The sequence below is a fragment of the Corythoichthys intestinalis genome, chromosome 6 (genome assembly GCF_030265065.1).
Source record: "Corythoichthys intestinalis isolate RoL2023-P3 chromosome 6, ASM3026506v1, whole genome shotgun sequence".
In the NCBI taxonomy this organism is placed as follows: Eukaryota; Metazoa; Chordata; class Actinopteri; order Syngnathiformes; family Syngnathidae; genus Corythoichthys; species Corythoichthys intestinalis.
In genome coordinates, this window is record NC_080400.1 from 43,388,842 (window position 1) to 43,411,501 (window position 22,660).

The window sequence follows — 22,660 nt, forward strand, 5'->3', positions numbered from 1 at the left end:
CGGAATGTCAGCTTTAATTTACTGTTTTAATAATATTTTTAAATTAAATATGTTGAACGTTTCAATTTTTGTGCCTTTTTGAACAAAAGAAAAATGACATCGCTTCGAAAGGGCGGGCATATTTTTTTCCGGGCTGAGGGAGCTTGGTGGGGTCAAAGTGCATCATTCTCTGTCGCCCGGTAAATCTGCACTGCCCCCTAGGGCTTGGCATGAATACTACATCGTTTTCATGCGGAATTGCGACATTGTTCAAAAGGAGACGCAAATGCAAAATTGAAATTGTTCGTATTCTCAGAGAGTCACCATGTAAACGGCCCCTTACTTCTTACTTGAGTATTCTTTTCATCAAATACTGTACTTTTTAATTTGTACTTGAGTACATTTTTTGGATGACTACTTTTACTTTTACTTGGATAAAATTTCAGGCTACTCTACCCACCTCTGTTTATAAGATAGCTACACACCAGTCTAATTTGCTATTTACACAATAAATAAATGGAGGCCAAGATGAATAAAAATGGATAGGCACAGTTCATTTGAAAAAGAAATGTGGTTAAGTGTGGAGATGGCCATACTCCCGTATTTACCGGACAATAAGTCACAGTTTTTTTTTTTAATAGCTTGGCCGAGGGTGCGACTTTATACTCTGGAGCGATTTATGTGTGACATTATTAAATCATTATTATATTTTTCACATGTTATTTTAACACTAAACTGCACGAGGCCTGTGCTTCAACATTGGCGGTAACTTATAAAAACAAATAAAAACAACTGAGAATGGTTGAACAAAATAGCACAGAAAAGAAAATTAAATTCTGCAGATTACAAGCCGCAAGTAGTGAAATATGCAGCTAAAAACAGTAATCGAGCAACAGAAAGAAAGTTTGGAGTTAGCGAGAAACAGTTGTTCTTTATTCTAGTTTTATTTTAAATTGCCTTTCAAGTTGACATGTCTGTTCTTGGTATTGGATTCGCAACTTATACTCCGGTTCGTCTTATATGTTTTTTTTTTTTTTTTTCGTTTTCATTGCACATTTTTTGGCTGGTTCAAGTAATAGTCTGAAAAATATGGTAATCAGTTTTGTAAAATATTGTTAGGAGCTGTGTTGAAACTGTGAAATTGATTATCGATTGAACAAAGGGGACAAATATCGAAAACATATTCGTAGTTGTTTGTACAAAAATAGTTGAGTGCTTGTTGCCATTACTATAATTTCAGCAGGGATAAAAAAATATATAGAAAGTGTACTGCAGTAAACCTCTTTATCCTTTGAATATTTTGAGAAAAGCATGTTAACGACACTTTGAATGACACTTGGAAACCTAGTTTTTAGCCACGGCTTATATAATTAAAAAAAACAACATTCCATTACAGCAATTAATGCAAAATAAAGCGGCATGGAAAATGAATGAATGAATGAATGAATGAATGAATGAATGAATGCAGTGCAACACAAGCTGCCGATTCAATCTTAACATGTTTGCCTTCTAAAGAACAATTCAATGTGTTCGCTATGAGAAGTTGAATAGATCGATGCAAATGCATTCATTAATAGACTATTTTGTGCCATTTAAAATGTTTTGATTCTGGTTTACATTGAAAAAATTAAAAATGAATTGATTGAATTACCTATTTAACAGGCGTTTAAATGTGACTGAGTATTTCTAATAACTCATATGCAAATGCTTGAGGTTGTGTGCAACAACATTCATTTTTCATTTTTATTTTCTTTTTGTGAGGAAAAGTTATCTTTTCCTTTTATCTTCTATCACACAGTATATTAGATAAAAGTGCAAAAAATTTGAAATAGTTTGGTATTGTACTTATTTTTACATCACATAAGCCTCGCAGCCTGTTGACTTCTCTGTGCTGAAAAAGCAAACATATAGCCTCTACTGCTGTGCTTATGTGTAATCATTTCAATTGCTGAACTGCTCTGTGTGAGAGAAAAAGCAGGAAAGGGAGGAGGATGATAGGGAGGGAGGGATCAGTGAGGGCTGAAGAAAAGCAAAGGGAGGAGGAGGAGGAGGGAAAAAGTGCAATAAGTTGAGTGGTTGTAATAATGTTCTGCCTCTTGACAAACTGCTTGCCAACCCAACCACCCTGAATCCCCTTGGCAACAGACCTTATTGGCAACAGAGCTACCTCACCTTGAAAGCAACAGGCCTGCCTATAGAGGACATAGAGAACTATGATCTAAAGTAATGTATGCGTGTGCTTGTACAAGTGCAGCACTTTATTGAGGGAAAAATATGCAGTGTGTGTCTGTTATGTCTGATATAAAAATGATAGATGGCTACACAACAATGAATGGGTATGAATATGGAGAGACATCATTTGATGTGTGTGTTGTTCTCTGCTGCATACACTTGGCAAAGGGAAGCAATAGTCTGTTGGTGTGTCTCAATAAACATTTTTAAGAGATTGCTTGGCGAGAACACCGTTTTTCTTTTAAGTTGACAGGGTGAGATTTTAGTTGCTGTAATAATGACGAAGCAGTGTTGTGTGTCTGTTTCAAACCTGGTGGAAAATGAGAGCCTGGCTAATGTAGCCCCAGCTGGAGGTTGGACTGAGATAGTGAATCAGCAGAAGCAACAGCAACATGAAGGCGATGCTAGCCGAGGCGTAGATCGCGTTGATGAGAAACATCATGACGGCACAGCCCACGATACCCAACACGCACGTATGCCAGGTGAAGTAACGAAAAGTGGGTCTAGGGAGGAAACAGAGTAAAATATGTCTTTATTGAATCACTTGTGCTCTAGCTATACATATATAATGTTTAAAAATACAAAACATTTTTCTTTGTTAATCAATATAAATGGTTGCAGAATGTTCCAAGTACAAACTTCAGGCTACTTCTTATTTATCATAAATTCGAACTTTCTGAAACTCTGGCAGTGCTCTTCATTTCACTGGCCGGCTTCTTTTGCAAGTTCAGAGGTCAAGACTTAAACAGTGGGGGGACCGATCTTTTGCAGTTGCTGCCCCCAGGATGTGGAATAGCCTACCCCCTGAAATCCGCACCATTACCAATTTAGGCCTTTTTAAATCTCTGTTAACTCATTTGCTCCCGGAAACGTATACATACGTTCTATTTTTAAATGCTTCATTGTCCCAAAAACGAATTTGTACGTCTTTTGCGGGTTTTTTTTTTTTTTTTTTTAACGAGAAGAATCTTTAGCTTGCGATCTATCTGAGAAACAAAAAACAAGGCTCCAAACCCATTTTAAAGCAATAAAACTGGCCACTGGAGGGCAGTTGCGCATTCTGTAAAGACCCGCAACCCGATTCAACAGCAATGAAAGGCCGGGCAGGACGGTCGGCGCGCTGGCGGCAGTATGCCAGGCGGCGGTCGACCGAACAAAACAACCGAGAGGACGCCTGGAATGCCAGGCGCTGGACGACGGAGCAAAACGACTGAGACCACCGTGCAGCGGGCTCGCCAAGCAGACCCCGCAGAGATTCAAAAATAATCCATCTTTGTGAGACAGACAACGATGAGGGAAAAGTTTACACGGCAGACGCGGCGACAACGGCGTCATCTCTCGGTAGTCATGTGTAAACAAATTGTTACTTTGCTATCAAAAGCTCTATTTGTCTTGTTTATTATGATATTTTGTAAGGTGGTTGGTTGGAGGAACACGCGGCGTCGATGGTGGTGTTGGATCGTGGGTCCACCATCCGTTGCGTCCCCTCTTTATGGTGGATGATGAACGTGGACTCACTGGGGAGTCCATCGCAGTTTCTGGCGACGGGAGCCGATCCCTTCGGAAATGCCGTTCTAATGCATTGACAGGTTTTAGATCCTAAGGGTGGTAACATCGCCATCTGTAGCCGAAAAACCTCGATATCAAATAGGACCCTGCTCCATTTGCGTAGCCACTATGAAAAGGAAAACATTATTCAGATGTTTGGGATGTAACTAATGCAAAAAATAGCTGTGTTAAAGTCAAAGTTATGCTTGAAATGTATGCGTTTACAAAAAGCTAATTTTCTCCGTTTTTTTTATCAGGAATTGGAAAATTGCTCAAACTAAGCTATATTCTATTGCTGATTTCTAAAGAATGGAAAAAGATATCCAGAAAAACAGCCGGAAGCGAAGGGTCTTGCTCTGGTGAAAATGGCTGGGAGTGAATGAGTTAAAGACGCACTTTTTTGAGACTCGCTTTTTCTTCGGACTAGGGTAGCCTGGTCTTATTTCTTAAAGGTTTTGATGTTTTCTGATTTTGTCTGTTTTATTGTTTTATTTGCTGTTTTGACTTATCATGATGCGTTGTTTTGTTTTACTTAAAGTCAATAAATAGTACTTACCTTTTATCTATCATGAACCATGTTTGTCTTTGTTGTAAAGCACTTTGAGGGCATTCAGGTTTTTGTAAAGGGCTATAGGAATAAATTTGATTGGATTTTTATTAAACTGGAGTTTAATAACTAGTGTGGGTGGACGAACAGGATGTACAAGGCTTGACTTCCTGTTCAACTGACTAAATGCTTCTGAGGCCTTCCACAGTTGGTAATCTTTGCCACGTGAAGTAAAAATCCTGGCCTTGTTAAAAGTCCAGCCTTCTTGGGGGTGTTCTGAATTTGTGGGAAGGCGACTGTATTGATTTACAGTGATTTAGAGGCATTTTATTGTTTACATAATTATAGCTGACATTATCTGATTACAACAAATAACATTATTTCAGGTAACTTTAATGCTTTTTGTGCATGTTTGGTACAGCATACATACAAGTTGTAATTCTTAACTTCATTTGTGACAATATAAATTACTATAAACACAAAAAGTCAGACTCCTGTTCTTGTTTGTGGCAAAAAAAGTGAGACCAAGAAAAAAGTATTTAAGAAAAACATAATAATGATAACCTGTACAAATCAATTGGGGGAAAAAATATGTTTCCAAATGATGTGGTTGCATACTTTTCTCACGCTCTCATAACTGGGATGTTGTGCTCAGAATTACCATAAACAACCACATGCAACATTCAACATGTCACAGCAAAAAAAGATTGCATTTATGGACAGTGTTATGAAAAGGTGATAGACTGAAACAATCTAAAGCCAATTTTAAACCCGGTTGCTGTACAAATGGAGCCAGAACAAAGGAATCTCTGTGACAGATTTGAAATCGCTTTTCCATTCTTTTCAGACCACTTATTTGTGTGAAAAGAAGATTCCGTACGCAAGTTGAAAAGTCATGCATACCTTCCAAAATGGAATCAACGGATATAAAAAAAAATGTAAACATAAAACTGCTTAAGGGCACCTTTAAGATAAGACCTGACCTATAGCCACTGACACTCCAGAAAATGATCACAAATTTAAACTTTGCATTTAGTCTTAACCACAAGCCTTAACCCTTCTTCATTCGATTAGCGAGAGGGTGTAATAATGATAAAAGCTCACCTTAACCCCCCCCCCCCCACACACACACACACACACACACTGCTTTTTGTTTTTTTGGGATATTATCAGCAATAATTTGTTCTTCTATGCAATCCCCTCTCTCTCACCCCAGCCCCTGTCTGTGGTTTTCCAGCAGCTGATGCCGCATTGCTGAATCTGCAAAAGTACCCTCAGAATATCACTGCAAATCAGGGAATTAAAACGGGCGACTGGACTGGGCATTTTGCCCTGAATCACGTCATAATAATGGTACAGCTTGGACAAAAACTTGATCTTTATGCATGCGCGCGCTCATACGGTAAGTAATTGAATGAGACATTACGTCAGGCAACAGACTGAACTACTAAATTACCTCAGGTAACATGAGAACAGGCCTAAAAAAATCCAGTACTGATTACTAACATGCCAAATATGTTGAGTAATTGATTTGAGTTTCTAATGGCAATGTGCATTCTTCTCAAACAAATGAACTCTGGATTGATTTGCTCACAGAATATTGTGTAGTCCTATGGAACATCCAAGTGCTCTTGAGAAAAAACTCAAATCCGAAACTTCACATGCAGCTATGTTTTTTAGAAAACAATTGATAATGGAGCATTATGGCTGTGGTCCTTAGAGGAGGCAAAGCAAGCTTTTAAATTGATGCGCTCGCCGCCATTCTTCACAGTAAGTTTTCACTGCTGGTGAGATGTGGCATTGTGTGGTGCTCACACACAATTTAACTTTGGTTTAATCTGCCTATGGAATATAAAAGTGCTCTTTAGCAAACTTCAAACATGCAGCAATTTCTTTTTTTTCAGTGTGCATTATGGCTATGCTCCTGCAGTCATTTTGATAGGATAGCTCGCAACTCATTAGAGAGAAGCAACTTTCAACATATTTAGATATTTTTTCTAATCAATGACTGATAACTAAACCAGACATCTACAGAATATAATTTAACAGCACCAGCAGGGCCAACCAATTATTAAATCCTCGTGTTCAATTACGTCCGTTCCTTCTTATCGTGTGAATTTTCAATAAAAACATGTAAAAAATATAATGGTGTGTGATATTAGTTTAAAGACTCCTTACTATGGCTTTTCACCAGGGGTGAAACTGAGCCGGAACGAGCCGGAATAATGTTCCGGCATGAAATTGGAATTCCGACATACGGTGGTTTGATCCTAAAAAATATGACGGCAACTGTCAAAACCCCATTTAAAAAAAAAACCCTGCCACGCTGTCACACACGCATCTTCTATAAGAACAATCTACTAACGTCAGATTTACATCCACAAGTGTTAACAACAAGCCTGATAAAGAGCTTGTGCCTATCTGTTTCTGACAAGTCGCGTAACTTGCACATGCATTGCAGGCAGCAAAAAAAAAAAAAAAAAAAAAAAAAACCTGGACTTTGCTGTCCATTCAATTGGCTGACATACAAACATCTGATCAGCATGGATAGTTAGCTCTGGTCAGTTCAAATGCGCGTCAACAAATAGAGGGGGAAAAAAAGAAGCTTGTTGTATCAAAGGGGCAATGGAACGGAAAAATGACCAGATCTTTAAAAGAAAGGAAAGAGTTGATGAGGTTTATTTTATTTTATTTGGATGATTTAAAACATCTTCCATGTTAATGTGCACTTTGGGCTTATTTTTGTTCATTTATGTAAGACTACTTATTTATTTCTTTATGATTAAAAAAAAGTTAATGTTTGCTTTGTCTTCAAAATATAGAGTGGGGCAAATAAGTATTTACTCAACCACCAATTGTGGTTTACCCATGTTGACAATTACAGGCCTCTCTCATATTTTCAAGTGGGAGAACTTGCACAATTAGTGGTTCACTAAATACTTATTTGACCCACTATATTCCATTTCACTCTGCATAATTTAAGTCATTTGTACTTATTTTTTGATATTGTGTGTTACTTATATATTTATTATTTGAAAAAAAAAAAAACTCAATGTTTACATTGTCTTCAATTTTAAAGTATATCCGGTGTTCTTGAATAGTTAAAATTGAGGTTTTGCTTTTAGATTTGAGGAAATGAGGGAAAATAAAAATTAGATGAAGTTTTAGATGAAATTTTGTAAATCAGTGAAAAAATACAATTTTGAATGGAAATCAGTTTCTCATTTATGCCTTGTTCCAGTGTAACACAGTAGCCTAATGCATGTGTGAAACCTTTCATTCATTCATTTTCTGAGCCGCTTATCCTCACGAGGGTCACGGGGGAGCTGAAGCCAATCCCAGCTAATTATGGGCAGTATGTGGGGTACACCCTGAAACGGTTGCCAGCACAGTGCAGGGCACAAGGAGACGAACAACCATTCGCACACACAGTCATACCGAGGGACAATTTATTGTGTTTGATCAGCCTGCCATTAGTGTTATATTTATAACCGTGTCAAAAGCAGTTTTTGCATTTCGGTGGTTTTTAGGAGGTGTAAAAAATGTTTACTTTCTATGATAAAAGCACCGTTTCACTGGATATGAGGTCATATATTGATTGCCAAGTTGTTGTGGCAACGCAAAGCCGTCATGTGACTGGTTTGCCTCGTAAATTGAACTACCCAGTTGGTCCAATATGTATGTCAATCATTCACCCAGAAATTAGTGTCAGAAAAAAAGACATTTTTGCAAAAGGCACTGTCAACACAGCTGATGGGGGAAAATATTACATTATGCTTTTGTGATGTATGATTTCTTCTGTGACATAGATTGTAACAACTTCTATTGTTTTTATGGCTGTGAACAACTTCTATTGTTTTTCACCTTGTTCCCATAGTTAGGAGACGCGCTTGAGTAGGGAATCTCACGAGATAACTTGCTTTGAGAAGGGAATCTCACGAGATAACTTGTTTTGCACCCATAATATTTACCATTTGTTGCATCTGTTGCAGCACAGCTCATTTGTCCCATGTGAAAAGCTTTTCAAGGGGGCTGAACCAAAAGTAGCTTTACTGTTTGTCATTGGGCAGGGCCGCGCCGCCCGTGGGCGGAGGTTGCCCTCTCCGCCTCCGCGGGGCGCGTCCCTACAAAAACCGGACATTTCCGGGCGACCCGTGAAGTCCGCCAGCGGGTCACGTACGGATCGCCTGGCTTTGTTCCTTCGCCGCCTTACCAGAGTGTGTTGGCTCCCCACTCATTTGTCACGGTAAGCGATTTTCATTGCTAAGGGACATTTCGTTTTGCTGCAACGGTAACGCATGGATTCTGGGGTTGACAAACTCAAATCTAGCGTCATCGTTGACATTTGTTGATACTTGTTTGCTTGCTCTTTTGGGATTGTAATCAATAAATTTATTTATTCTGCATTTTCTAATCAATAAACATTGTCTATTTTGCAAAAGTGTGCCTGTTACTCATTCACCGCGAACCTGGAAATTTCGGAAAACAACAGCTAAGAAAGTGTGTATTTACTAATCCTTGAGGTTTTAGGGACATACTCAGTTGCACATAATAACTTTCGATGATGTAAAAAAAAATTAACTTGGCTCAAAATATACAGTGCCTTGCAAAAGTATTCGGCCCCCTTGAACCTTGCAACCTTTCGCCACATTTCAGGCTTCAAACATAAAGATATATAATTTAAATTTTTTGTCAAGAATCAACAACAAGTGGGACACAATCGTGAAGTGGAACAAAATTTATTGGATAATTTAAACTTTTTTAACAAATAAAAAACTGAAAAGTGGGGCGTGCAATATTATTCGGCCCCCTTGCGTTAATACTTTGTAGTGCCACCTTTTGCTCCAATTACAGCTGCAAGTCGCTTGGGGTATGTTTCTATCAGTTTTGCACATCGAGAGACTGACATTCTTGCCCATTCTTCCTTGCAAAACAGCTCGAGCTCAGTGAGGTTGGATGGAGAGTGTTTGTGAACAGCAGTCTTCAGCTCTTTCCACAGATTCTCGATTGGATTCAGGTCTGGACTTTGACTTGGCCATTCTAACACCTGGATACGTTTATTTTTGAACCATTCCATTGTAGATTTGGCTTTATGTTTTGGATCATTGTCCTGTTGGAAGATAAATCTCCGTCCCAGTCTCAGGTCTTGTGCAGATACCAACAGGTTTTCTTCAAGAATGTTCCTGTATTTGGCTGCATCCATCTTCCCGTCAATTTTAACCGTCTTCCCTGTCCCTGCTGAAGAAAAGCAGGCCCAAACCATGATGCTGCCACCACCATGTTTGACAGTGGGGATGGTGTGTTCAGGGTGATGAGCTGTGTTGCTTTTACGCCAAGCATATCGTTTTGCATTGTGGCCAAAAAGTTCAATTTTGGTTTCATCTGACCAGAGCACCTTCTTCCACATGTTTGGTGTGTCTCCCAGGTGGCTTGTGGCAAACTTTAAACCAGACTTTTTATGGATATCTTTGAGAAATGGCTTTCTTCTTGCCACTCTTCCATAAAGGCCAGATTTGTGCAGTGTACAAATCAATTGTTGTCCTATGGACAGACTCTCCCAATTCAGCTGTAGATCTCTGCAGTTCATCCAGAGTGATCATGGGCCTCTTGGCTGCATCTCTGATCAGTTTTCTCCTTGTTTGAGAAGAAAGTTTGGAAGGACGGCCGGGTCTTGGTAGATTTGCAGTGGTCTGATGCTCCTTCCATTTCAATATGATGGCTTGCACAGTGCTCCTTGAGATGTTTAAAGCTTGGGAAATCTTTTTGTATCCAAATCCGGCTTTAAACTTCTCCACAACAGTATCTCGGACCTGCCTGGTGTGTTCCTTGGTTTTCATAATGCTCTCTGCACTTTAAACAGAACCCTGAGACTATCACAGAGCAGGTGCATTTATACGGAGACTTGATTACACACAGGTGGTTTCTATTTATCATCATCGGTCATTTAGGACAACATTGGATCATTCAGAGATCCTCACTGAACTTCTGGAGTGAGTTTGCTGCACTGAAAGTAAAGGGGCCGAATAATATTGCACGCCCCACTTTTCAGTTTTTTTATTTGTTAAAAAAGTTTAAATTATCCAATAAATGTTGTTCCACTTCACAATTGTGTCCCACTTGTTGTTGATTCTTGACAAAAAAATTAAATTTCATATCTTTATGTTTGAAGCCTGAAATGTGGCGAAAGGTTGCAAGATTCAAGGGGGCCGAATACTTTTGCAAGGCACTGTAGTATTGGCAGACCAGTGAGTTAAATGAAGCACAGACCCAATTTTAGGACCAGTTTTTGCAGAAACAGACTTTTTCCTCCCACTGTATTTATGTTTAGTGAGTCGTCTGTGTTTTAATGCAATTGAATGCATTGAATGAAGGCCAAGACAAATAATATTTTCTTTCTGAAGGGTTTCTCAAGGTAAATGGCATCGGAGATAATCAAAGTAGTTTCAGAACAATTGGACGGTTGATGTCACTTGGTTGGTGGAAAGTAGTTTATTGATAGGTGCTTGTCAGGGCACTCAAGGTCACTGTATGAACAGGAAAAAAAGTTGAAGGAGGAAAAAAGGCGATAAGTAGAGGTTTTGAATTAAAAATAAATAAATAATTAATAATAATTTAAAAAACAAACAAACATTTTACCAACTTCAAATCACAAGGAAAAATAAGTTCAGTTTTGCCTAAAATCCTTCCAGTGAAGAAGTAATGCTGCATGTATGTGCTACATTACAGGATGTGCTTCTGTGTGCACTTGTGTGTGCTGATGCAGTCCTGCTAGCCTTAAGGAATAGACTGCATTGCTGGAACCACTACTGATAAAGCTGTAGCCCATACAGGGGCCTCATCACATTCATAGATAACACCAGAAACACACACACATACGCACACAATGAGAGACACACATGCACTCACTTCTGTGAGGCAGCTTTACTCACACATCGATGATCGTCATAAAAAATAAAAAATAAAAAAACCTCCAGCATGACTTCACACAAAGCCAGTCTCTAAATTGCAATTCTATATTGCCTCAGCAGACACACCCTTGCACACAGACATACTTAACAAGTGGACATCTTTTCCGCTACATCATAATTTCAAAACCACCCCTACACAATGCCAAATTTAAGGGAAAGGGAAATATTTCTGGTAAATTAGTTATGCTAATTAGAGAGCAGCTCTCCAGGGAGAGACGGTGCTAAATGGCTTTTAATTCTTTTCGCTTGGAAAGAGACGTGGGAGAGAGCCTGGCACAATGAGGGAAGCTATGAAAGAAGCAGAGTCTAAAAGGGGGTAAAGAAGGGAAAAAAAACAGTGCGGCTAGCAGGCAACCCACATTATCAGCTGTGGGGACTCCAGGTCCCTCGGCCGACTGGAAGATCGGCAGTCGGAAAAGTTTTGCCACAGTCTTTAAGTCCAGTCTGTGCTAGAAGTAAAAAAGGCATGATTTCCATAAATAAAAAAAGTAAAGAATATTTCTGTAGCTGGGGGTCTGACCGCCAAGGGTCCTGCCTATGCACAAGACCCCTTTGGCCCCTCCCATAGGTGGTGAGTCTATGGGAAGCGGGGCCCACGTTGCCTTTTCGGACTGTGCCCGGACTACCCCGTAGGGTGGAGGCCCAGCCACCAGATGCTCGCCTTCGAGCCCCACCTCCAGGCCTGGCTCTACAGGGGGGGCCATGCAAACCCGCATGTGGGCAAAGTAAACCTGGATCCATTCATTTTTTTCGTCATAAGAGGTCTTCTGAACCATGCTTAATCTGGCCCCACAACCTAGGTTGAAGTGGCTGGGGGGGGTTTCATGCCATCGGTCTTGGCAGCTACACTAACACCGACAACGCTTGACAAAAGCTTCATCAGACTTCATCAAAAACTCTTTTCTTTAGATTGTATAGATGAATAGGACTACATCCGATGCTGTATGCCGCTACAAAAGAACGAGTTTAAAGGGATGGATATCCACTGTTTGCTACGACAAGAGTATGCCATGGTGGTCGATTAGCGGTTTTCAACAAACATTCAGAGGACCTTATCAGACTTTATTGCCCAGGAAAACTGTCCAATTCTTGATCCATTTACAGAAGAACAGTTTACGGCTAACACTGAGGATTCTGTGTTTTGATTTAAAGAGGACTGATTCCCACACCATGATATCAAACAGCAGACATTGTAGGTCTAGCACTGATAGCCGTTAGCCCTGAGTTTATCAGATGCTATGCTAGGGTGGGGATTTTTGACGACTTTGTCCACTTCAAGATTAGAAGGCACGGTAAAGTGGATTTCCATTTTTTCTTCTTTGTAGATGCCGTGTGTTTTTTTTGTTTTTTTTTTTTGTTTTTTTTTTAGGTCAGACTGCCTCAGAGAACACACTTGTTAGACTTCTAGTGTCTAGCTCACACAAGTGACTAGCTGCTGCTTATGAATGAGGACAACACAATCAGGCGTGTTGATGAGAAAGTTTTGATCAGTCAAATATAGTCTTGCAGTGAGGTGCTGTGTTCATATGGATTTTTTGTTAAAGTTTGTTAAATTTGGACAGTGCGGTTTATAGTCCGGTGCAATCGATAGTCCCGGAATTAGGGTAATTATATCTTATGTTTATTCCACTCTAAATGTACAGGTGAAAATATTTTGGATCATCAATCCAGTTAAATATATAAATTAAATTATAAACTACTGTTCCATTTGCGAGGAAGAAAAAAGGGCACTTTGAGATATTTACTAAAGAAGCTAAATACAAATATAAAATGAAAACCCTCTCCAGGAGCATGAAGGAGATGCTAACACTGATCTCAACATGGAACTACAGCTCAAGACTTTCTCAGTTGTTATACATAAACACACAAATCATCGTTATGTTCATGTGACTTTATGCTTAATTACACCGAATGAAACCAGTACTTTAAATGATCTTTTATTATGTTTTACTGTAGTTTACTAATTATATTTAACTATACATTGATATTTTACTGTATTTAAAAACAAAACAAATTCTTCTGTGATGTTTTGGAGGTGCAGATATTAAAATGGACTCTTGGGATTTTACTCATTTCCTTCGTTAATCAAAACATGAAAATATTTTTTCCGAGCCTGTGCAGCTGGAGAAATACAAATCAAGGTACCACTGTGAAGTTTGCAAACTTTCCACATTTAGATTTTTTATTTCCATGTTAATCTAAGTACATTTATAAATCTTTGTATGAGAGCTATTTCAAATTGAAAATGTAGAATAATAAATGTATTTTTCTCACATTTTTCTGAAAATAGCTTCAAGTTCAAAACCTCAACCTTTTTGTTGTTTTTAGAGGCTTTAATTTTTACCTACACTGTCTGTTTTAGGATTTTGAATATAACTGCACTCAAGTTATACGTGCTTGGGAGGCTCCAAGTATTCTCATAAATTTCAAGACTAATATCCAGCTTTTACTGCAGGGGAATCCATAATACAAAATGCAATACCGGAGGTGATATGTCATAACAAGGGAGTGATGCACTGTGCCTAAACAGCTTCTCTCCAGTGTGACAAATTAAAAGTAGTTGCACCTATCATGTTTAGAATGTATCTCTCAGCCCAAGGAAGGTTTTAATCCTGCAAGGTATGACTTTAGGAAAGCAGTCCCAGTTACTACGTTTGGAGATGCACATCTGTAATGACAGATAGTGGCAACTGCAGCAGCAGCAAACAGAAATATGAAATGACTCATAAAAAGTGATTCAAATACCAAATGCCACCAGTGTCACAATGTAATCATTGAGCTAAAGACACACTGACTCCGTCCTCATGTGTGAACACAGCTTTAGGGAGCTTTTATAAATCAGGATCATTGCTAGTGTCCAAGGAATACAAGCTGCACGCCAAAACACAAACATTGTAAATTTAAATCTCTTAGCATTTCCAATCCCAGGTACTTGAGCAACCAATTCACTCCTCACACCCTCAAACACAAACAGTTTTATGGCTGGTCCCTTTCCAATATGGGGCCATAAGCAGGGACCAGGTTTATGTCTTTTAATTAGTACACAGTTGCCATAGTACCATCCAGCTGGAATACTAGCACCCCTTTCACACATAAACAATCATACCCGCAGAGAAGAGGGAACAGGAACAAGGAGTATGATTAGGAAGGAAAAGGGAAAATGGGCTACGAAATAATACATCTTATAGAGTTTTATGTATTGCCTTTACTATCAACATGTGACCTCATTGAGGATGTAGCAGGTAAGATATATTGTACGACTGCATATATTTGGAGGAGGTAGGAAATAACACTCTAGCTGCATGCGTATTTGGAAGGTTGTTGTACCTGAAATTGGGTGCAGAGGCCCATTCCAAAGCGAGGCATGCCAAGTCCACCGCAGCATAAACCAGGAGAAAGAAAATGGTTACAATACTGGCAATGGTGTTGAGCTTCCCGGAAAACAGAACCAACTACAAAAAAAGAGGAGAGAAATAAATTAAGGAAATATTTTAAAGTGTGAATATAACCTCACAAATATAAGTCAGAAAAAAATACTTCATTTCAAAACCTTTTTTATAAAAACATAAATATTGTTGCAACTATGTATGTATTAACTCTTAAAATTACCTAACAATAAGATCTGGCAACCTAATTTTATTTCTACCTTATGACAATGGTCTCATTGGTCAGGTTATATTTTTGGACGTCAGAGTTCTAAGGTGTGGTGTAGGGCGTTAGAATGGCTTAAAATGGATGAGAAACACACTAATTGCGTGAGAGTTGAGAACCCTGCAGTGTATGTGAATAAAAACAATTACTTTTGTAGAGTACCATACAGAATCAACACACAGCAGATAGCTGTTTTTCTAATTCATTCATTCTGAATCAAACATTTTTGTGACGTATTGGGCGAATAGGCGTCCATAGATTAACAAATATTGTTCAATAACTCATTCCGCATTGTTCTTGCTCTCCAAATTCTACTTTTGAGTTACCAGTACACAAAAGAATTCCTCTGTCAAATTCTTGTGGTAAAATTACCAATTACTTTATTTTACATAAAGCGCATGACCCAGTCTTTGGCAGGATGATGCTACAGATGGAACAGATGGCATCTACAGATCAATCCTTTCTTGCTTCGTATTCAGACCATGAAACAGAGTGATGTAACTGTGACCAATTCTTAAACAACAGGTACCTTTGAAATAATATTCAACATCCTCTTTTTTTTTTTTTTAACAAAATTCCACTGTAACGTACATCCTGAGGCAGTTAAGAAAATGAGAGCTCTGGAATCATCATCCTCAGAGAAGCTACATATGTGTATGAGGGAATATTCCATTTATTTTTCTATTTTGCATTGTACATATTGTACGCCCTAGTTCTTATGTGAGTCACAATGAGCAGTGGAAAGAAAGTAATAATATATATACGGTGCATGAAGATTCTTTTTCAGGATAGCTAGTCATCTGACATCAAACAGATTTTTAATGGTGAATCCTATAATAGAAAACATTTTAAAACTTGTCAGAAGTTGATGTCTTTCATTTGTACAGCACCTTACTTCAATCTTTCTACATTTATATTTAGAGTATCAGCAGCTAGGAACAGAAATAGAATTAAACAACAAACTGATGGGAATTACAATGGCTTATATCAAAACTGATAGATCACTAATGTTCAAGTTTAAACAGTATGTCATTGTAATCAAGGGCATTGTCATAGCTATGTCAAATATTTTCAACTCAAATGTACAGTACATCAAAGGGTGCATTGCCTGATACAATGCAATCGTACTTATAAAAATGTTTGTTACACTACACATTGGTACCTTTACTTACGAACGTCTCTACAAACGTTATATTCAGGTTACGGCACGTTTAAACTAAATATTGCCTCTTGTTAAGAAAAAAAAAATCCGGTTATGAGAGGCAAAAATACTATACAATACTGTAAAAGATACAGTGTTTCACAAAAGTGAGTACACCCCTCGCATTTCTGCAGATATTTAAGTACCGTAATTTTCGCACTATAAAGGCGCACCTGACTATAGACCCTACTCACGTGACGTCACAGCCACGCCCCCGCGCCATGATGTCCGCATACTCGCCATAGAAATGCATTAGCGCTTCGTAAATTCTTCCTATTATTGCACGTTTTACTGCTCGTCAACATTAATACTCAAAATGGTGAAGTCGTGTGTGGCGGTCGGTTGCAAAAACAGAGAAGATAGACGGAGAGACTTGAATTTTTACCGTATTCCGAGAGACACGAAGAGGAGGCCGCGATTGACTGCTGCAATTCGACGAGACAACTGGGCTCCAAACGACTACCACAGATTATGTAGTAGTCATTTTATATCTGGTAAGATGCATTTAATATATATTTAGAGGGTTTCGGGCTGACAACCACAATTAAGATCATTGCTAGGCTAATCGCCGACAACATACACGTATGTATGTAGTTAGTGCTATCGCTAAACCATATAAACATTAAAAGCCCTAGCTCCATTGACAAATGACATGAAATACATTAGACTTGACAGTGGATGTTAGCAAGAACAAAAGATTTTCAATTGAAAATTTCGTAACTCACCTTCCGAGCACAAGATTCCTGCCGAATTTTCGTGTACGAGGACGTGTTTCACCTAACCAGCAACGTAGCATTTATAAGCCTCCAAGCTCTTAAAGTTTTTCAAACTTTCGTGAGAATAGGCTGATTTTGTGTGGGTATCAGATGTCAGGCGAAGCCAGCGGGTCGAAAAACATCGATTTAGGCATCAAATACGGATCTGGCGAATGGATAAACTGAAGCTTTTCCACGTAACGCCTTTTATGCAACGGATCCAATGAGTTTACAGCGTCAGATAACACCGGGGCTTCCATGAATTGCTCTATAACTTGCTCGACTAATAGAAAACAATGAGAATAGGTCTGAAAAAGAGGTACAATATGGCGACCGGAAACAGCGACACGCCCATTTTGTGACGTAGGTGAGTAGGGTCTATAGCAGCAACCCACCATATTTGACACCAAAATGATATTTGTTCATACATAGGCCGCACTGGACTATAAGCCACGGCTATCCTTATTGTATTATGGGATATTTACTTGAAAAGATATCAACCAGTAACATTTGATTTGACAGCGGCATCATAGGACTGTCATAAGACTAAATGAACCACCATGAAGCTTTGAACCAATTGGCTGAAAAGCTTCATTGCTTCATTTGGCTATCACTGCTCCCAAGGGGGAGACAGTCAACCTCTGCTGCCACCTGCTGTCAACACTGTTGCCTTCCAACCTGCCTCCTAGCATGCATTGCAGCGCTACAGATGTAAATAACAATAAAAATTCATGTTCTGTGTTAATTATTTATTAGTTACTGTTCCAGTTGTTTCATTAATTGCTAGTTATGGTATTTGGTAACACTTTATTTTACAGAGACAAGATAAGATAATCATAATTATGACATGACACTGTCATGGTATTAATGAAGGCTTATAACACATGTCATTTAATGTCATCTGGCAAACTATCCTAACCCTTTTGAATGATGAAGATCCGAGCTGGACATAAATGGAGTTAGTGACATAATTTGCTGGATGACGCCTAATGACATCTGTCATAAGCATTCAGTGATGCCCATGATCGTGTCATGTCATAATTATGACGATCTTATGACGCCACTGTCAAATGAAGTGCTACCTCTTAACCCAAATAAATCAACAAATAAGCTGCACTGGACTATAAGCCGCATGATTCAAAATGAAGGAAAAAAGTAGCGGCTTATAGTCCGAAAATTATGGTATATATTTTCATGGGACAAAACTGACAAAATTACACTTTAACAAATGAAAAGTAGTCTGTGTGCAGCTTATATAATTGAGTTCATTTATTTTCCCCTCAAAATAACTCAATATATAGCCATTAATATCTAAACCCCTGGCAACAAAAGTGAGTACATCGCATGGGAACTACGTACATCCCTAAATCTCCGAATTGAGTACTGCTTGTCATTTTCCCTCCAAAATGTCATGTGACTTGTTACAGGAGTGCTGTCAGCATTGCTGCAGAGATTGAAGAGGTGGGGGGTCAGCCTGTTATGGAACAAACCATACGCCATACTCTACATCAAATTGGTGTGCATGGCTGTCACCCCAGGAGGAAGCCTCTTCTGAAGACGGTACACAAGAAAGCCGGCAAACAGTTTGCTGAAGACATATCAACATAGCACATGGATTACTGGAAACATGTCCTATGGTCTGATGAGACGAAGATTAATTTGTTTGGTTCCGATGGTCTCAAGCATGTGTGGTTGCGACCAGGTGTGGAGTACAAATACCCCCCCCCCCCCCCCAATCTCTACAGCAATGCTGACAGCACTCCTGCAATGAGTCACATGACATTTTGGAGGGAAAATGACAAGCAGTACTCAATTTGGACATTTAGGGATGTACGTTTTTTCATAGGGGTGTACTCACTTTTGTTGCCAGGGGTTTAGATATTAATGTCTATATTTTGAGTTATTTTGGGGGGGAAATAAATTAACTCTATTATACAAGCTCCACACAGACAACTTTTCATTGTGTCAAAGTGTCATTTGTCAGCGTTGTCCCATGAAAAGATATACTTAACTCATTTACTCCCAAAAACGCATAAATATGTTCTATTTTTAATTGTTTCAGTGTCCCAAAGACGTATTTATACGTCTTTTACGTTTTTTTCCAAAAAAAGCATCTCTGAGTTCTGATTCGAATTAGCTTCAAAGCACAAAGCTGAAAATGCATTTTAAAGCAATAAAACTGGCCACTGGGGGGCAGTAGTGCATTTGGTAAGACCCGCAACCCTATTCAACAGCAACGAACAGCCAAGCCGCAAAGCCGGTGCGCCGGCAGAAGACGACCAAATGGATACCAGGCAGTGGACGACCGAGCAGAACAACCAGTAGGTCGCCCGGGATGCCAGGCGCTGGACGACCAAGCAGAAAGACCAGGACCACTAGATGCCGTTGAGTCTGTGCTGCTCACGAGCAGAGCCCGCAGAGACTCGAAAAACTTCTTTTTGAGACAGGCAACGATGAGGGAAAAGTTTAACCGGCTGTCGCGGCCACAATAGTGGCATCTTTCAGTTAGTTATGTGCAAATAATGAATGAGATAGGCGATAAGCACCATCGATCTTGTGAATGAGGACATTGCCTCACTCGAAAGATAAGATATATTCATATTTTTTTATTTTGTTCTATTATCGACTCCAATACAGGTACGTATTAACGGTTAGGTGGGGTCTACGGAATGATTCAAATGTGTTTGGCTTTTGTTTTATTCCAGTTTTACCCCAATTATAAAATTTAATGTTGCGTGTCAGTAGTGCTGGGAACGGATTAGGGCAGACATGTCCAAAGTCCGGCCCAGGGGCCAAATGCGGCCCGTGGTCAGATTTCACCCGGCCCCCAGCCTCTGTCATAAAATCAAAAATGTCTGGCCCTTACTCAGACTTAATAAATTGGTCAGCAGTACTGCAACCAGCATATGCTTACACACGAAATGCTGCTCCTCATTTACCCACTAAAAGGCAGCAGCACTTTAACCCTTTATTGCCAAATGTCACATTTGATACACCTAATATTTCATGATTTTGAGACTACTTTAGAATTTTGACATTTCTTTTTGGCAAAAAAAAAAAACAATGGATGCAAGTCAACACATGCATTTGCAGGTTCTATGAGGAAAAAAAAACATGATTTAGCATGAGTTATGGATATTAGAGCGCTTATTACACATATTCATTTTGACTTTTCTTTTTACAAATTTGAAAAAATGGTTTCATTAGGACCGTATTTTTCAAATTTTGGGATTCTCTGATAATTGCTTCATGTTGCAGGTATTAAAGGGCTAAGCAACATGACCCAGTGTGACCCATTACTTCCATTTTCTAAAATGGCGACAATCAACAAAAAAAAGAAAGTTGACGGTGACGGCCGACGCTTCAAGGATAGGTGGAAATTGGACTATTTCTTCACTAAAATACGCAAGAACCGTGTCTCCCTCATTTGCAAAGAGACTGTCGCTGTTTTTATAGAATTCAATATGAGGTGATATTACCAAACAAGACTTGCTGACATGTACAAGACTACAGGATAGATACGTAGCGAGAAATTGAAGCAACTTGAAGCTAGTTTAATTTCACAGCAGCAGTATTTCGCATGAGCCCGAGAGTCGAAAGAGAACGCCACAAAGACTAGTTGTAAGATTGTTAAAATTATTCAGTTTAAAAAATAATAAAGCAAATGTGTCACACTGAATGGCTCGCTAAAATTGGCTTCAATACTGTATATTGTTCTACGTAAAGGACGTCAGCCAAGGTTGGCCCCCCCACATTTTTACCGCACCAAATCTGGCCCCCTTTGCAAAAAGTTTGGACACCCCTGGATTAGGGCATTTACATGTACAGTGGGGAGAACAAGTATTTGATACACTGCCAATGGGTTTTCCCATTGTGAGTGTATCAAATACTTGTTCTCCCCACTGTAAAACGCATCTCTAATTTTCGGGTTATGAGACTACTTCTAAAACCAATTAATGTCATAAGTACGAGTACCACTGTATATTGTTATGTACAGTATTTATTGTTTTGGGGGTAACATTTTTCTATCTGATATACTTCCTGACACAACTAACATATTGTGAAAACAATGTTAAATTACTTAAATAGGACACCTGCATCACCACGGTGTGAGGGTAGATTAATGGGGAAGGTTCCATTCAGGATATGTAAAATTCACTTTCATATGAAAAGGGCAGTTTGGTTCATAGAACACTAGTCTAGCTCTTATTCTCCTTAGCCCAGGTACGCTTCTGATGTTATCTCTTGCTCAGAAGTGGCTTGATGCAAGGAATGTGACATTTTTAGCCAATAACTAGTATTTATTTGCTCTTGATGCACCAACTTCAACCACAGTCCATTCTGTCCTGAGCTTGACAACCCTCATAAAGCTCCAGTTATCAGTGTCGCTGGTGCACCTTTTCGTGAGACACATTTTCCTTCCACTGATGCTGTCAATATACTTGGATACAGTACTAGGTGAACAACCAGTTTCTTCAAAAAAGACCTTTTGCGGCTTAGATCCTGTGCAGGGTGTCAATGACTGTCTTCTGGATATCTGTCTAATCAGTGGTCTTCCCCATGATATTGTAGTCTTCTGAATCAGACCTAACAATGCTTTAAAAGGCAAATTAAAACTTTGCAGATGTGTCTTCTTAGCAGATTAGGGTGTGACACCACCACTAACTTTTGTGTTTTTATGATCCATAAACCATAATGATCTGAATTACCAGAAACAAATGCTGGAAATATCTCACTCGACACTCGATGTGTAATGATTCAATATAATGTATGAATTTCACTTTCTGAAACTGACAAAAAAATACTTTTTTTTTTTTCTCACAAACATCTAATGTGTGTGCACCTGTATATGCATACTCATTTCCATAAATTCATTTCAATTAATATACAGTTTAGCTTTTAAACAAAAGTTTTGTTCATTATTCAAATGTATTTTTTTTGAAAATGTTCCTGTAAATTATACTTCGTCAACAAGACCATTTCAAAGTAGGCACTTTTACATACTCTGCATTATTATATTGTGTTATGAGTATAGTCACAATATACCATTATTATCTGGTCTTTGCCTTTTTGGCAAAGCCAGATAATGTTATATACATATAAGATTTCAACACCCTAAAAATTTTAGCTGAGCTCTTCACGTTCCTGAAATGTGAATGTGTTAGGGGCGAGATTACAATCAGACTTATGTCATCAGTGAATCATTCGAATGGTCGTGGAATAGAGCGGGAAGATGAGAGTCAATGATCTCCGAGGAGCTAACGATTTCCATCTAATTGCTCCCCATCTACTCATAGGCAGTTGAGTTGGTCGAAAAGGACTCGAGTGGGACAAAGAGAGAAAGAGAAACATAGAGCACAAGTAATGATTAACCATTCTGCCTCTCCCTCTTTCTTTGAAAAATAATGGTTTTGTCAGGCCTTTAAACGCCAAAAGCTTTCTCCTCGATTCCTCTATCACCAGCCTCTCCCCTTGTCTAGTATTCTCTGCTTCAACCAAAACTGACTTCTTTTAACCACTTGCAAAATAAAATATCAGCATCTTTGAGACGATTAGTTACATTTATTACAGCTAGCTGTTGGAAATTTATTCTGATGTTATGCTTCGGTGCTTAGGTTTTGCTGTCGAGTGCAAGAAATTATATCAACCAATAGATTTCATTACATTTTATCTTTTTTTAGGTGCTGTAGCTACATCTGGACCTAATACATAACAATTACAATGCATAACAAAAACACCCCATCTCTAGCAAACTAAAGCAGCATACTGAGTACAACAG

At 38.8% G+C, this 22,660-nt stretch overlaps 1 protein-coding gene across 2 annotated transcripts in view; it reads right to left on the reverse strand.

Moving 5' to 3' along the window:
• The window catches only part of zgc:153039 (uncharacterized protein LOC767698 homolog), an 81,788-nt gene that overhangs the window by 19,257 nt on the left and 39,871 nt on the right, over positions 1-22,660 (reverse strand). For both annotated transcript variants that reach the window (XM_057838002.1, XM_057838001.1), the window contains 2 exons: positions 14,602-14,726; positions 2,522-2,714 (listed from right to left, as the gene is read on the reverse strand). In XM_057838002.1, the coding sequence (XP_057693985.1) occupies positions 2,522-2,714; positions 14,602-14,726 (318 nt within the window). The remainder of the gene's footprint in view (positions 1-2,521; positions 2,715-14,601; positions 14,727-22,660) is intronic.